General features: G+C 38.2%; 1 protein-coding gene across 1 annotated transcript in view; it reads left to right on the forward strand.

The window, feature by feature from the left end:
* The window catches only part of LRRC1 (leucine rich repeat containing 1), a 447,671-nt gene extending 432,784 nt beyond the window's left edge, over positions 1 to 14,887 (forward strand). Inside the window, exons 13-14 of the mRNA XM_053710387.1 lie at positions 11,234 to 11,370; positions 13,477 to 14,887. Coding sequence (XP_053566362.1) covers positions 11,234 to 11,370; positions 13,477 to 13,635 — 296 coding nt within the window. The 3' untranslated portion in view covers positions 13,636 to 14,887. The remainder of the gene's footprint in view (positions 1 to 11,233; positions 11,371 to 13,476) is intronic.
* The last annotated feature ends 3,030 nt before the right edge of the window (positions 14,888 to 17,917 follow it).

Consider the following 17,917-nt stretch of genomic DNA (forward strand, 5'->3'; position numbering starts at 1 on the left):
TCTCTGCAGTGTGAGTTGCCTTACCTTATTTTTCATGTGGATAAAGCGGTCCTTCGTACTAATTTGGGGGTTGTCCCTAAGGTGGTTTCAGAACAAAACATTAATCAGAAATTGTTGTTCATTCCTTTTATCCTAATCCTTCTTCTCATAAGGAACGTCTTTTGCATAATTTGGATGTTGTGTGTGCTCTAAAATCTTACCTACCGGCTACTAAAGATTTTCGTCAGTCTTCTGCCCTGTTTGTTTGTTTGTTTCTCAGGAAAGTGTAAGGGTCAGAAGGCCACTTCTACTTCTCTTCCCTCTGGTTGAGAAGTATGATTCGTTTTGCTTATTAGACTGCTGGTCAGCAGACTCTTGAGAGAATTACGGCTCATTACACTAGGACTGTCTCCTCTTCCTGGGCTTTCAAAAATGAAGCTTCTGTGGAACAGATTTGCAAGGCGGCAACATGGTCCTCTCTGCATACTTTTTCCAAATGTTATACTTTTTCCTCGGATGAGGCTTCTTTTTGAAGAAAGGTTCTTCAAGTGGTGTTGCCTTCTGTTTAGGTCTGCCTGTCTTGCTCTCCCTCCCTGTTCATTCCGTGTCCTCTAGCTTGGGTATTGGGTAAGTGGACTGCTCTCAGTGGATGCAACCTTAGGGGCCAATTTATCATGGCCCAAATGGGGCCAAATACATCTGTTTCCACGGGACCCTTCAGGCTCGCCGGAAACAGGAGTTAAGAAGCAGCGATCTTAAGATTGCTGCTCCTTAACTCGTCCGCCACCTCTGAGGCGGCGGACATCAATCCGCCCGATCGCAGCCAATTGAACTGCTTGTGCAATGGTAAATGCAGACAGCATACTCTGTGGGCATTTATCGATGTCTGGCGGACATAATTGCTACAGCGGATCATTTCCACCAGACTCATGATAAATCAGCCCCTTAGACTTATTTCTGTCCTTAGAACGAAAAGCAAGCATTTGCCATTTGTAAGGATTATTCAGATTTAAACTCTCTTAGATGTTTAAGTCCAGAGCTTCCAAAAAATGGTCTGTAATTCAAGCTAAATTATGTCTGATGTTTAAGCTGTTCCCTGAATTAACAACATTTTTATTCAAAATCTTGTTAGATGATTTTTCATTTCTTTGGTCTTATGGATCATGTTAAAGGCACAACTTTTTGTGACTTTCTTTGGGACCTTTTAGACCTTTAGATACCTGTTTTTCTTCAACAGCAGTTACAAATCTGTTTATTATCACAAAAACGGAATTCTGTGTTGTCATGTTTTGGACCTAAAACAATATATCAAGTTTGTAAGGGCTCCACTATGGCAAAATCTGTATTCTGTCATTATTCTTTTGAAAAATAGGCTAGTTAGTGATATGATAAACCCTGGAGGATGTTTAACTTCATATTCCCATTTATCAGATTTTCAGTGCAACAGTTTATTACAAGTTTGTGGTTCTTCTATTTGGGCTTTTTAAGATCGGATTCTAGGAGTCTCATAAACTCCTTACATAGAGAACATCTAGGTAAGTGCAGCTGTGGCAACATTTTCGCACATCTCTTTTGGTTATTCAGTCAGCAGATGAATTTGTTCAAAAACATAATATATCCAGGTTAAGAGATTATTTGTTTTGTTAGATGCCAGCCTGGCCTGTGCTTTCTAATTCTAATTAGAATGACAATTCCATGGATTTGTGGGTGATGGTATCCCTCAATTGCTCCAGGAGAATGCAACTTCTGGTCTATGACTTTCACAGTTTCAAGACTTTGGGGTGGTGGGGTACAGTTGTTGGTATTAGAGTTTGGGGTGCTATTTATCTCAAGGTCCGCCTGAAAGTTCAAAAGACCAAACTCCTATAAAAAATAAATATTTGAAATGCTTTACAATAGTGATCTCAATAACTTAACATGCAACATGCATAGTTCAACCATCAAGCATGAACACATAGCATGTCTCAAATAGTAGAAGCAGTCTGTATTCTCACCTGAGCAGAAATTCACCCCAATAACAGAGAATTGCAACATTGCAGTGTATTTTTCCAGAAACTGAGATCCATTGCTAAGGATGCAATGGGGATTCAGGGGCAATGCAGGATAGTCTAGGTTTTCCTTCCAATTGTTTTGGATTTACATATGATTCAGAAGTTTAATTAAGACAAGCAAAAGGGATTTTCATAGTTCCACTGTGGCGAGGAATTGATTTTCTGTCAGTTTAGTATTTTGGTTTTTTTTCTCTAGCTTCTCAGTCGTCTCCTTCAGTATTCAAAGAGTAAGATATAAATGTGCTGCTATGTACCGACAAAGACTTCAGAATGGCTGGAGCAGAGTGTGGGCTAGCTTGCTGGCTCTTGCCTTCAGTCTGTATGGAATAGCAGGAGGAGCTTGTGAGAGTTGATCACTTCCTTGTTATTATATTAGCCAGGCGACCACAGAAAATGAGAAAAGAGGCATTATCTGATGTGAATATGTGCCTGCCCATGGGAGTAAACTATAGAGTATTCGTACATGTTCTAGGCAGAGTGAAACCCGATATCATAAAACACCTAAACATTTAAAAGGGGGTGAAAACCTTAACAGCCAACAGCAGGGCTTTTCCCGAATGCCTCAGCAAGTGTGATATGTTGTAATAGCGTGGTTTTGCCGGTGTCGGTGAGACCCGCCTTATTAAAGGGTTTAAAACCTCTTAAGGACACATGACCTACAGGGTATGTTTGTGCCATTTAGGGGACGAAAATATTGTAAACAATTTATTTCTGTTACTGTTATTTTTTGTCTAACAGTCTTCCCACATAAGTTTGTTCTAGATTTTTGTAAAATGGTACCTGTCTTATGCCATTTTAAATATGCAGCAATTAATTAGCTGACAAATTTGACCATAGGTGTCTCTTTCAAAGTTCTGTATATGCGCCTTAACCGGATATGTCTAAACTTGCTATTACTTATTCTCCAGGTTTATCTTCTAAGTGGCACTAGTATACACATGTATAAACGGTATCTGAAGCTTATGTCCTCTCATGTTCTTCTTCTGTTTAACCATATTATATTCGCCAGACAGTACAATTATGAGGTAAACATTTGGTGTTTAAGTGCTTTACCATAATAATTGTTTGCCTAGAAAGTTCAACAAAGAACCATCATTTCCAATGTGTACAAATGTTACATAAGCTCTAGTTACCAGAATTGCTAATGTGATATTGAGACCATTGCTTGAAATCTATTTCTGTACAGTTTATTATATATCTCTTCAATCAGATACAAGGTTAAACAAAGAACTCCATACTCTTCAATTTGGTAATGTGTCGAAAATAATTTTCTTACACTAAAAAAAAGTTGAGAAACTTGAAGAAGGCTGTTCTCATGGGGCATAGAAAATTGCATCTAATAACCTCCAAGACTAATATAGCAAGATTCAATTCTATAAAAAATATTTCAATTAAAGAATCTGAAAGTTCAACAGTGTTTTAAAGTACCTTATACTGTTAATGAACAAAGGCTCTTACTTTCTCAGCACATACCTTTTTATAAACAGCCTGTATTTGATGGATATATATACTAAAGCAAACTTTCGGCTAGATTACGAGTCTTGCGTTAGGAGTAAAAAAGCAGCGTTAAGCCTCATAATACTGCTTTTTTACTACCGCTGCTATTAAGAGTCTTGTAGGTACAGCTGTCCCGCACACTTTTTTGGCCTTACCGCAAATCAACTTACGCAATTTGCGTAAAGTCTTTTTTCAATGGGACTTCCATTGCGCCGGTATTACAAGCTTTTTTTTTTAGGCCAAAAAGTGAGCAGTACAGCCTATCCCGCAACATTCGTAACACATTCTAAGGTCAGTAGTTATGAGTTTTACACTACAACGCTGTAGCATAAAACTCATAGCTAAAGTGCTAAAAAGTACACTAACACCCATAAACTACCTATTAACCCCTAAACTGAAGCCCTCCCCATCGCAAACACTAAAATAAAATTATTAGCCCCTAATATGCTGATCCCGACATCGCCGCCACTATAATAAACATATTAACCCCTAAACCGCCACACTACTGCATCGTAAACACTAGTTAAATATTAACCCCTAACCTGCTGTCCCTAACATCGCCGCCACCTACCTACATTTATTAACCCCTAATCTGTCTCCACTATACTATATTTATTAACCCCTAAACCTAAGTCTAACCCTAAAACCCCCTAACTTTAATATAATTAAAATAAATCTAAAGAAAACCTACTAATATTACCTAAATAATTCCTATTTAAAACTAAATACTTACCTGTAAAATAAACCCTAAGCTAACTACAATATAACTAATAGTTACATTGTAGCTAGCTTAGGGTTTATTTTTATTTTACAGGAAAGTTTGTATTTATTTTAACTAGGTAGAATAGTTACTAAATATTTATTAACGTCATCTTGGATGACGTTTTTAAAGGAACCTTCATTCGTCGGGTAGTCGTCGGCAGAAGAGGATGCTCTGCGCCGGATGTCTTGAAGATGGACCAGCTACGCGCCGGTTGGATGAAGATAGAAGATGACGTCTGGATGAAGACTTCTGCCCGTCTGAAGGACCACTTCTCCCAGCTTCGTTGAGGACTTCTTTCCTCTTCGATGAGGACTTCTCCCGGCTTCGTTGAGGATGGATGTCATAGGTAAGTGAGCGGTGACAATAACGTGCAAGTTAGTGCCGCACCCCTCATAACGCAAAACTCGTAATCTAGCCAATTGAAAGTCCCACAATCCCTACTGCAGTATGATAAAAATATTTTGGTAAATTTGTTATGGTGAACAATTAATTGGAAAAAAAAATGCAATTTTCCAGTCACTGTACAATGGTATTCCCAGTTTAAAGGAAGAGTAGACACTTTGAGATAATTATTTAAAATGTTTAGTTACGAGTAAAATAATAACTTTGCAATATTCTTTCAATATTGATTTTGTCCCCTTTTCTCCAACATAGGTGTGTCCGGTCCACGGCGTCATCCTTACTTGTGGGATATTCTCTTCCCCAACAGGAAATGGCAAAGAGCCCAGCAAAGCTGGTCACATGATCCCTCCTAGGCTCCGCCTACCCCAGTCATTCTCTTTGCCGTTGTACAGGCAACATCTCCACGGAGATGGCTTAGAGTTTTTTAGTGTTTAACTGTAGTTTTTCATTATTCAATCAAGAGTTTGTTATTTTCAAATAGTGCTGGTACGTACTATTTACTCAGAAACAGAAAAGAGATGAAGAATTCTGTTTGTATGAGGAAAATGATTTTAGCAACCGTAACTAAAATCCATGGCTGTTCCACACAGGACTGTTGAGAGCATTAACTTCAGTTGGGGGAACAGTTTGCAGTCCTTGCTGCTTGAGGTATGACACATTCTAACAAGACGATGTAATGCTGGAAGCTGTCATTTTCCCTATGGGATCCGGTAAGCCATGTTTATTACGATTGTAAATAAGGGCTTCACAAGGGCTTATTTAGACTGTAGACATTTTTTGGGCTAAATCGATTGATATTAACACTTATTTAGCCTTGAGGAATCATTTATTCTGGGTATTTTGATATAATAATATCGGCAGGCACTGTTTTAGACACCTTATTCTTTAGGGGCTTTCCCAAAGCATAGGCAGAGTCTCATTTTCGCGCCGGTGTTGCGCACTTGTTTTTGAGAGGCATGGCATGCAGTCGCATGTGAGAGGAGCTCTGATACTTATAAAAGACTTCTGAAGGCATCATTTGGTATCGTATTCCCCTTGGGTTTGGTTGGGTCTCAGCAAAGCAGATACCAGGGACTGTAAAGGGGTTAAAGCTTAAAACGGCTCCGGTTCCGTTATTTTAAGGGTTAAAGCTTCCAAAATTGGTGTGCAATATTTTCAAGGCTTTAAGACACTGTGGTGAAAGTTTGGTGAATTTTGAACAATTCCTTCATGTTTTTTCGCAATTGCAGTAATAAAGTGTGTTCAGTTTAAAATTTAAAGTGACAGTAACGGTTTTATTTCAAAACGTTTTTTGTACTTTCTTATCAAGTTTATGCCTGTTTAACATGTCTGAACTACCAGATAGACTGTGTTCTGAATGTGGGGAAGCCAGAATTCCTATTCATTTAAATAAATGTGATTTATGTGATAATGACAATGATGCCCAAGATGATTCCTCAAGTGAGGGGAGTAAGCATGGTACTGCATCATTCCCTCCTTCGTCTACACGAGTCTTGCCCACTCAGGAGGCCCCTAGTACATCTAGCGCGCCAATACTCCTTACTATGCAACAATTAACGGCTGTAATGGATAATTCTGTCAAAAACATTTTAGCCAAAATGAACCCTTGTCAGCGTAAGCGTGGATGCTCTGTTTTAGTTACTGAAGAGCATGACGACGCTGATATTAATATCTCTGAAGGGCCCCTAACCCAATCTGAGGGGGCCAGGGAGGTTTTGTCTGAGGGAGAAATTACTGATTTAGGGAATATTTCTCAGCAGGCTGAATCTGATGTGATTACTTTTAAATTTAAATTGGAACATCTCCGCATTTTGCTTAAGGAGGTATTATCCACTCTGGATGATTGTGAAAATTTGGTCATCCCAGAGAAACTATGTAAAATGGACAAGTTCCTAGAGGTGCCGGGGCTCCCAGAAGCTTTTCCTATACCCAAGCGGGTGGCGGACATTGTTAATAAAGAATGGGAAAGGCCCGGTATTCCTTTCGTCCCTCCCCCCATATTTAAAAAATTGTTTCCTATGGTCGACCCCAGAAAGGACTTATGGCAGTCAGTCCCCAAGGTCGAGGGAGCGGTTTCTACTTTAAACAAACGCACCACTATTCCCATAGAGGATAGTTGTGCTTTCAAAGATCCTATGGATAAAAAATTAGAAGGTTTGCTTAAAAAGATGTTTGTTCAGCAGGGTTACCTTCTACAACCCATTTCATGCATTGTCCCTGTCACTACAGCCGCATATTTCTGGTTTGATGAACTGATTAAGGTGCTCGATAGTGACTCTCCTCCTTATGAGGAGATTATGGACAGAGTCAATGCTCTCAAATTGGCTAATTCTTTCACTCTAGACGCCTCTTTGCAATTGGCTAAGTTAGCGGCTAAGAATTCTGGGTTTGCTATTGTGGCGCGCAGAGCGCTTTGGTTGAAATCTTGGTCGGCTGATGCGTCTTCCAAGAACAAGCTACTAAACATTCCTTTCAAGGGGAAAACGCTGTTTGGTCCTGACTTGAAAGAGATTATCTCTGATATCACTGGGGGTAAGGGCCATGCCCTTCCTCAGGATCGGCCTTTCAAGGCAAAAAATAGACCTAATTTTCGTCCCTTTCGTAAAAACGGACCAGCCCAAGGTGCTACGTCCTCTAAGCAAGAAGGTAATACTTCTTAGGCCAAGCCAGCTTGGAGACCAATGCAAGGCTGGAACAAGGGAAAGCAGGCAAAGAAACCTGCCACTGCTACCAAGACAGCATGAAATATCGGCCCCCGATCCGGGACCGGATCTGGTGGGGGGCAGACTCTCTCTCTTCGCTCAGGCTTGGACAAGAGATGTTCTGGATCCCTGGGCGCTAGAAATAGTCTCCCAGGGTTATCTTCTGGAATTCAAGGGACTTCCCCCAAGGGGAAGGTTCCACAGGTCTCAGTTGTCTTCAGCCCACACAAAAAGACAGGCGTTCTTACATTGCGTAGAAGACCTGTTAAAAATGGGAGTGATTCATCCTGTTCCATTGAGAGAACAAGGGATGGGGTTCTACTCCAATCTGTTCATAGTTCCCAAAAAAGAGGGAACATTCAGACCAATCCTAGATCTCAAGATCTTAAACAAATTTCTCAAGGTCCCATCTTTCAAGATGGAAACCATTCGAACTATCCTTCCTTCCATCCAGGAAGGTCAATTCATGACCACGGTGGATTTAAAGGATGCGTATCTACATATTCCTATCCACAAGGAACATCATCGGTTCCTAAGGTTTGCATTCCTGGACAAACATTACCAGTTCGTGGCGCTTCCTTTCGGATTAGCCACTGCTCCAAGGATTTTCACAAAGGTACTAGGGTCCCTTCTAGCTGTGCTAAGACCAAGGGGCATTGCAGTAGTACCTTACCTGGACGACATTCTGATTCAAGCGTCGTCCCTCCCTCGAGCAAAGGCTCACACGGACATCGTCCTGGCCTTTCTCAGATCGCACGGCTGGAAAGTGAACGTGGAAAAGAGTTCTCTATCCCCGTCAACAAGGGTTCCCTTCTTGGGAACAATTATAGACTCCTCAGAAATGAGGATTTTTCTAACAGAGGCCAGAAAGACAAAGCTTCTGGACTCTTGTCGAATACTTCATTCCGTCCCTCTTCCTTCCGTAGCTCAGTGCATGGAAGTGATCGGGTTGATGGTAGCGGCAATGGACATAGTTCCTTTTGCGCGCATTCATCTAAGACCATTACAACTGTGCATGCTCAGTCAGTGGAATGGGGACTATACAGACTTGTCTCCAAAGATACAAGTAAATCAGAGGACCAGAGACTCACTCCGTTGGTGGCTGTCCCTGGACAACCTGTCACGAGGGATGACATTCCACAGACCAGAGTGGGTCATTGTCACGACCGACGCCAGTCTGATGGGCTGGGGCGCGGTCTGGGGATCCCTGAAAGCTCAGGGTCTTTGGTCTCGGGAAGAATCTCTTCTACCGATAAATATTCTGGAACTGAGAGCGATATTCAATGCTCTCAAGGCTTGGCCTCAGCTAGCGAGGACCAAGTTCATACGGTTTCAATCAGACAACATGACGACTGTTGCGTACATCAACCATCAGGGGGGAACAAGGAGTTCCCTAGCGATGGAAGAAGTGACCAAGATCATTCTATGGGCGGAGTCTCACTCCTGCCACCTGTCTGCTATCCACATCCCGGGAGTGGAAAATTGGGAAGCGGATTTTCTGAGTCGTCAGACATTGCATCCGGGGGAGTGGGAACTCCATCCGGAAATCTTTGCCCAAGTCACTCAACTTTGGGGCATTCCAGACATGGATCTGATGGCCTCTCGTCAGAACTTCAAAGTTCCTTGCTACGGGTCCAGATCCAGGGATCCCAAGGCGGCTCTAGTGGATGCACTAGTAGCACCTTGGACCTTCAAACTAGCTTATGTGTTCCCGCCGTTTCCTCTCATCCCCAGGCTGGTAGCCAGGATCAATCAGGAGAGGGCGTCGGTGATCTTGATAGCTCCTGCGTGGCCACGCAGGACTTGGTATGCAGATCTGGTGAATATGTCATCGGCTCCACCTTGGAAGCTACCTTTGAGACGAGACCTTCTTGTTCAGGGTCCGTTCGAACATCCGAATCTGGTTTCACTCCAGCTGACTGCTTGGAGATTGAACGCTTGATTTTATCGAAGCGAGGTTTCTCAGATTCTGTTATCGATACTCTTGTTCAGGCCAGAAAGCCTGTAACTAGAAAGATTTACCACAAAATTTGGAAAAAATATATCTGTTGGTGTGAATCTAAAGGATTCCCTTGGGACAAGGTTAAGATTCCTAGGATTCTATCCTTCCTTCAAGAAGGATTGGAAAAAGGATTATCGGCAAGTTCCCTGAAGGGACAGATTTCTGCCTTGTCGGTGTTACTTCACAAAAAACTGGCAGCTGTGCCAGATGTTCAAGCCTTTGTTCAGGCTCTGGTTAGAATCAAGCCTGTTTACAAACCTTTGACTCCTCCTTGGAGTCTCAATTTAGTTCTTTCAGTTCTTCAGGGGGTTCCGTTTGAACCCTTACATTCCGTTGATATTAAGTTATTATCTTGGAAAGTTTTGTTTTTAGTTGCAATTTCTTCTGCTAGAAGAGTTTCAGAATTATCTGCTCTGCAGTGTTCTCCTCCTTATCTGGTGTTCCATGCAGATAAGGTGGTTTTACGTACTAAACCTGGTTTTCTTCCAAAAGTTGTTTCTAACAAAAACATTAACCAGGAGATTATCGTACCTTCTCTGTGTCCGAAACCAGTTTCAAAGAAGGAACGCTTGTTGCACAATTTGGATGTTGTTCGCGCTCTAAAATTCTATTTAGATGCTACAAAGGATTTTAGACAAACATCTTCCCTGTTTGTTGTTTATTCAGGTAAAAGGAGAGGTCAAAAAGCAACTTCTACCTCTCTCTCTTTTTGGATTAAAAGCATCATCAGATTGGCTTACGAGACTGCCGGACGGCAGCCTCCCGAAAGAATCACGGCTCATTCCACTAGGGCTGTGGCTTCCACATGGGCCTTCAAGAACGAGGCTTCTGTTGATCAGATATGTAGGGCAGCGACTTGGTCTTCACTGCACACTTTTACCAAATTTTACAAGTTTGATACTTTTGCTTCTTCTGAGGCTATTTTTGGGAGAAAGGTTTTGCAAGCCGTGGTGCCTTCCATTTAGGTGACCTGATTTGCTCCCTCCCTTCATCCGTGTCCTAAAGCTTTGGTATTGGTTCCCACAAGTAAGGATGACGCCGTGGACCGGACACACCTATGTTGGAGAAAACAGAATTTATGTTTACCTGATAAATTTCTTTCTCCAACGGTGTGTCCGGTCCACGGCCCGCCCTGGTTTTTTAATCAGGTCTGATAATTTATTTTCTTTAACTACAGTCACCACGGTACCATATGGTTTCTCCTATGCTATTATTCCTCCTTAACGTCGGTCGAATGACTGGGGTAGGCGGAGCCTAGGAGGGATCATGTGACCAGCTTTGCTGGGCTCTTTGCCATTTCCTGTTGGGGAAGAGAATATCCCACAAGTAAGGATGACGCCGTGGACCGGACACACCGTTGGAGAAAGAAATTTATCAGGTAAACATAAATTCTGTTTTCATGTAATTTAGCTATGAAATGTACAGATTTTCTTATTCTCAAAGCTGGAAATACACACTGCAGACTTCTCAAGGCTAAACCCACTACGTATTTTTCAATAATTGGCTTCAGCAGATAACATCAAAACAATGCACTTTATACTAACAAAATAATAACAGCTATCCTTGTTGTCTGACAACTCGAGCCAAGACTGGCTCCTTCACACAATGTGAGTTGCAGGTGGGTTTGGCTATTGAAAACAAATGAAGCAAACAAGACTTGTCTTATAAATATAACTGCTTACAGCAAATTGTTTATATTTGTTTACTAAATTCAGCATTGAATATATTATATGCAGCTTTAAATTGTAGAAATATGTAAACCACTTGACTTGAAAGAAGGTATGTTATGAACTGTTTTTCAATGTTTCTAAATTACTTATACATGCTTTTTTCACAGATAATTTACCAAGATGTGGGGCTATTGAGAGCTTGGTTAATGATATGTCAGATGAAACATGGAATGAGCGTGCAATGAATAGAATCAGTGCCATACGATTCTTAGATGACGAGAAAGATGAGGAAGATGATGAATCGGTATTTAATTTTTTAAATTTTGTTTATGACTTTCACTTAAAGGGACACTAAACCCAATTTTTTTTCTTTAACGATTCAGATAGAGCATGCAATTTTAAGCAACTTTCTAAAGTACTCCTACTATAATTTTTTTCTTTGTTCTCTTGCTATCTTTATTTAAAAAGCAGGCAATTTAAAGCTTAGGAGCCAGCCCATTTTAGGTTCAGCACCATGGATAGCGCTTGCTTATTGGTTATACATTTACTGGAATTGACTGTTTTGAAAACATATTTGTCAAATGTTCCTTTTGTGCATTTCACTCCTTTTATTATGGCATTGGTGTTTAAAATGGTAATTGTAACCATTCACCCCATTTTACTATAGACAAATGAATACTATAGATGAATAGGATGAAAATTAGAAAGGTTGCTTTAATTAAACTAAAACTGACTCTATATGACACAAAGATCTTCCTAGTTCCTCTTTTAACATTAACAGTTGATTTACTAAGGTTGGAGACCAGTTTAATTTTTTTTAGAGAATCCACTTTTCTTACTGGTGTACTTAGGCTAATTTGTTATTCCTTTGCAGAGCTTGGAACATATAGATTTCCTTCTTTCAGCAGGTAGCTTCATGCCAATAGACATTCAGATAAATATGAATGTCCCAGTAACACAAAGTAGGGGGCAGAAATGTTATTGAATTAGCAATAAATGAACTATTCAGTGTTAAGTGTAGAATATACAGAATGAGGTGTTTAACATATATAACAGCAACATCCAGAGATTTTGGCATTACATTTAGTGTTGGGTACTTTGTTGCATTTTCCTTTGTGTCACTTGGAATGTTTTTGTTCAGCCAACTAAAGCTGAAATGACTGACGTCAATAATGATCTTAACACCTACTAAAATCTATTTTCATCTATACATTTTTGGCATTCCTACTGGTTTTCTGTGAGTTTAATTAGTTCCTTGTTAATTGGATATGAAACACAAAAAATGATTTTGTTATTCAGGCAGAGCATAATATTTAAAAAAAAAGTTTCCAATTTACGTCTATTATCAAATTTGCTTTGTTCCCATGATATTCTTGTTGAAGAGATACCTAGGTAGGCATCTGAAGCACTACATGGCAGGAAATAGTGCTGCCATCTACTGCTTTAGCAAATGGATAACATTCTTGCAAAACTACTGCCATATAGTGCTCCAGAAATGGGACAGATCTTAAAGGGACACTGAACTCAATTTTTTTTCTCTCATGATTCAGATAGAGCATGCACTTTTAAGCAACTTTCTAATTTACTCCTATTATCATTTTTTCTTTGTTCTCTTGCTATCTTTATTTGAAAAAGAAGGAATTGAAGCTTTTTTTAGGTTCAGACTCTGGACAGCACTTTTTTATTGGTGGATGATTTTATCCACCAATCAGCAAGGACCACCCAGGTTGTTCACCAAAAATGGGCTCGGATCTAAACTTACATTTGAAATAAAGATTCCAAGAGAATGAAGAAAATTTGATAATAGGAGTAAATTAGAAAGTTGCTTAAAATTGAATGCTCTATCTGAATCACAAAAGAAAAAATTTGGGTTCAGTGTCCCTTTAAACATATATCCCTGCTTTTCAACAAAAGATACCAAATGACAAAGAAAATTTGATAATAGAAGTAAATTAGAAAGTGGTTTTAAATCGCATGCTGTATCTGAATCATGAAAGAAAAAATGTTGGGTTTCATATCCCTTTCAAGGTGTCTCATTTTATAAATGACATTATGATTGATCTAGTTTAGCCAAAAGACAACATTGCATTATTGGATCCGTTATACTTGGCATTATACTTAGATCAATATAGCAGCAGTACTTACAACATTGTTGCAAACACTGCTGCCATATATAGCTCAAGACACATGAACATTCCTGAGCCTACCTATGAATGCTTCATGGAAAGGAGCCAAGTTTCAATAAAGGATTCAAAGTAAGCAAGGATAACAGAGTTAGAGCTCCCCCCCCCCCCCCGAATCTTAATAAAAGTTTGATTTTGCTTTTCATGTCACTTTAGCCTATGTTGCATTAAATGTTCTGTTTTGTTTGCTTTTGATTTAAATATCTTGTTCTTCTATTTTTTTTAAGGCGACTCTTCTAAGAAGAGCCACTCCTCACCCTGGAGAGCTGAAGAGCATGAAAAAGACTGTGGAGAACTTACGTACCAATATGATTGCTGCTAAAGGGCTGGACTCTAACAAAAATGAGGTCAATAATTCCGTTGACAGAATGACTACGTCTGTGTAGAGTTTTTACCTCCACATCTTACCTTGTGTGTCTTCCCCTGCTGTTGACATCTCTCCCTGCGTCCAGGACCACATTCAGTCCTTTGTTTTTACCAAACCATGATTCATCACTCTTACATTTTAATTTTGGAGGTGCTGCTAACTGGAAGGAAGTACCTTATTTTCAGCCAGATGCTAGCACCTGTGATTTCTAAACGAATGCTGTAATTTTATATTTTACCAATTTTATTTTTCATAAGTAGAACTCACTACTGTGTAAATGTTTTACTTTAACTTTGGGAAAATATATATATATATATAAATATAAATATATATTATTTTTTAAGTGCTGGGATATTTCATGACCAGTTATTTTAACACTGGTGATAAAATATATAGTTTTTATGTGAGAATTATACTTTTTTACTTTTTGGCAGCTTTAATGGTGTACATTTTTTAAAAAAAAACAAAAAGCAAAAGAATAACTGTACAGTAGACTGAAAATATTGCTTGATTCATTTGATAGATTTGTAAACATGGTACAGGACAGTATGTTAATTGTGAAATATAAGTTGTGATCATTCATAATGTTCATTTTATGTATATCATACAGTTGTGCCTTAGGGGTTGATGATCTTCAAGACCTACTTGCGCCTTTAATATGTAGGGCGTTATTTTTGGCATGGCTATAGACATAAAAGGAAATTACAGAGCACACGCCTTTATATTAGTAGATATTTAAATTATGATTTTTTTTTCCTTTTGAAGATTCTCAAGTACCTGTCAGAATGTGTGTGGTGTGGGTCTGTAGTAAAATTATTCATTTTCTAAATGTAATATAACATTTTGTCACCTATTGCCTTGATATCTACACTATCTTTTAAGGTTCATTTGCCTTTAACACCTCATCCTTTACAAGGACTTACATAGCATTCTGATTGTGCCTTTCATAGCATTTTAAAGAGACTGTTTGATAAAAAAAAAAAAAGTATGAAATGTTATCAGTACTGTTTTTGGGTTATAATGAGACCAAGTATTTTCATATTGCACATATAAACCTCTTTTAACTTAATTAAGTATACAGTATACCTTCAAATGGAATAATATACTGATTGTATTGATTGGAAGTTGCTTTGCTTTATAATGTGAAAATATTATGCATAAACGGAGCTGGCAGGATACTTTACCCGGTAATTTATTGCACAAGAAATCACATTTAACAAAAATAATTTGTGACCTTTAAACAATAATAAAAAAACTACACTTTTACCATATATTGTAAATGTCTATTTGAAATATGTCCTTCACTCCATTATCTGTCTTGATATTATGTGTCATTTGTATTTCTATATATTAACAAAATCATTTCTGGCTTTTTTTTATTTTACATTTTAGTATGAAGGTTTTGATTAAGTTTGTTCAGTAATTATTTGTATACAGGAAACATAATCACTGTCCTTTTTGCCACAAGGCAAAAATATACTTAGTGAAACATGCTGTATAGCTGGCTATCTGAGCTAATGATAGAAAATTGTGATTGCAGGCTTGTATAATAAATGAGCACCTTATCAAAGCCAATTAACATCATAATAAAATTTTATAGGGACATAAAAGTAAAACTATTCTACTGTAATACACTTTGCAATATCTGTGTAAAAGACTGCTTTAATGTTTTTTGTTTCTTTCATAAATGTGGTGAGAGTCCACAAGCCATTACTCCTGGGAATTTCACTCATGGCGATTAATGAGGCAAAGATTTCCAAAATTCCCAAAACATTTTTTGGAGTTGCTTCAGGTGTTGTTCTGTGGGAGGGGTTCTCAAACTGATTTGAGGCCCATTTTACCCTCAGAGAGCTAGTGTTTGGACAAAGGAAAGTCATTGAATATTGGGCAGTGGCACAATTACACCCAACGGGAGTTAGACAAAGGCCTGCCACAGGTGTTGCAGGGACCAGTCCCTAGCCTTCTCCTGTTGGATAATCATTATACTCCACATACTCAGATCCTCTGCTGTCACACGTACAGCACTGGATTGTCTAGCTACTTGAAGCAGTTTTTTTTCCTGCAGATGGGTAAGTCCATTAGTGTGGGTGATTATTAGGCAAGTATATAGTTTGCAAAAATTATTTTGTCTTGACCTTTTTACTCGTGGACTCCACAGCTTGGGTATTAATTTCCCAGGAGTAATGGCTTTATGAAAGAAAATATAAAATATGCTTACCTTATAAATTTCTTTCATGGAGTTCATGAGCCCCCAATTATTTCTATTGTGATTCTTTTTTTTCTGGCAGCAGCTTGATTAATTTGTTCCATGCTCCTTTTTTTATTACTCTTATTTTTTTCCCTACCTTCTTCTTTTCTGGCTTAGCAATATGTTAGACTAGTTTCCAGTAAGGTGGGAGGGGTTTTTGAGGGTTCTTGGAGTTTTGGGATCTTTGCCGCCTCTTAGTGGCCAGGAGTATAATTCACAGGAGTAATGGTTTGTGGACTAGCCACTATGAAAGAAATTTATTTATCAGGTAATCCTAAATTATATATTTATTTAACTTTAAACATTAAAGGGACACTGAACCCAAATTTTTTCTTTCGTGATTCAGATAGAGCATGCAATATTAAGCAACTTTCTAATTAACTCCTATTATCAATTTTTCTTAATTATCTTGGTATGTTTATTTGAAAAGCAAGAATGTAAGTTTAGATGCCGGCCCATTTTTGGTGAAAAATTTGGGTTGTCCTTGCTGATTGGACAGCACCAATAAACAAATGCTGTCCATGGTACTGAATCAAACATTTGCTGGCTCCTTAGCTTAGATGCCTTCTTTTTTAAATAAAGCTAGCAAGTGAACGAAGAAAAATTGATAATAGAAATAAGTTAGAAAGTTGCTTAAAATTGCATGCTCTATCTGAATCATGAAAGAAAAAATTTGGGTTCAGTATCCCTTTAAGATCAGCAACAAACATTGCCATTGGCAAAACCTGACTGTTGGCTGGTATGCACTGTTCATATGCTTGCTTTGAATGGGTCCATATACTCGACACACGCTGGCTGGGGAGCAATATCATCAATGCTGATCTCAAAATAAATAAAAAATAAGTTAAACAAGAATTAACATATACTATTACTATTTCACTTTCATGTCTCTTAATGCATAGATTTTATTGAAGTAATACATTTGTTTCTTATATCTAGAATTCTGCCATTCAAGTAGGATATGCTGAGCCCTCAAAAAAAAAAAAGAATATGTATCTAGATGTTTTCAGCAACTCGTGATCAATCTTATGTCTTTTACTTACCAACCCATAAATATTCAGAATAGCTTTATGGTTATCACATTCATTCTGCTACATACTACATTTTTTTTACCACAAAGCATTGCATATTTTAATATTTTTCTATTCAAGGTTGAAAGATAAAATAATGCAGTATAGTTTTGTTTGACTTCTTGGGCTTTTGTGAGCATAACAATCAAATTTAATAAGTGACTTGTCTCAACATTGATCTATTTTGCTATTGTTTCTGATCCGATTCAGTAAAATATTTTTTGCCCAGTGTTTTGTTTGAAAATACAAATCACTTTCATTGCTCTAGCAAGAACAATTTTATTTCCCAACTTATTGACTTTACTGTGGAGCTCAGAGTGTCTAACGCACAAGATAAATTTAACTGAGAATTACTCTGTCATTCAGTATGATGAAATTATCTGTAGAATAAGGAAATTATGTGTCTAATGGAAAGTGCAAATTAGGTATCTTTTTGTACTGTTAACTAATTTTGCTGGGCCTGTACGCTTATCAACAGTATCAGAATAATTGTTACAATAATATATTCTTTAAATTATTACAATTATAATATATTCATTCATGTATTTTAAATGAACAAAGATGTCCCATGTTAGAAAAGGCAAGCTGTGTCCTTACCATAATTATCAGTCTTTTACTGAATACGAGCAAGAAAACGATCAAGAAAATACATTTGCAAGCAGTAGCTGTTTAGTCTTTATTGCCAAATCAGAACAAATGTATAATTAATATATATATATTAAAACATTTACATACTGTATGTGGCAGAAAGTATTGGTACCCTTCCACATTTTTAGCAAAATGCACAATTTTCTGTAAACTATGTAAAAATTGACAAAAGTATTTGGGATCCAACCATTCATTATTACAAATGTAATAGAACAGAAACTTCACTTTTGATTTATGGCTTCACATATTACTTAAAACAGTGAAACAAGTGAGAATGGCACAGATAAAAATATTGGTATTCAACCTAATATTTTGTAGCACTGCCTTCTGGAGAC

The sequence above is a fragment of the Bombina bombina genome, chromosome 4 (assembly GCF_027579735.1).
Source record: "Bombina bombina isolate aBomBom1 chromosome 4, aBomBom1.pri, whole genome shotgun sequence".
NCBI lineage: Eukaryota > Metazoa > Chordata > Amphibia > Anura > Bombinatoridae > Bombina > Bombina bombina.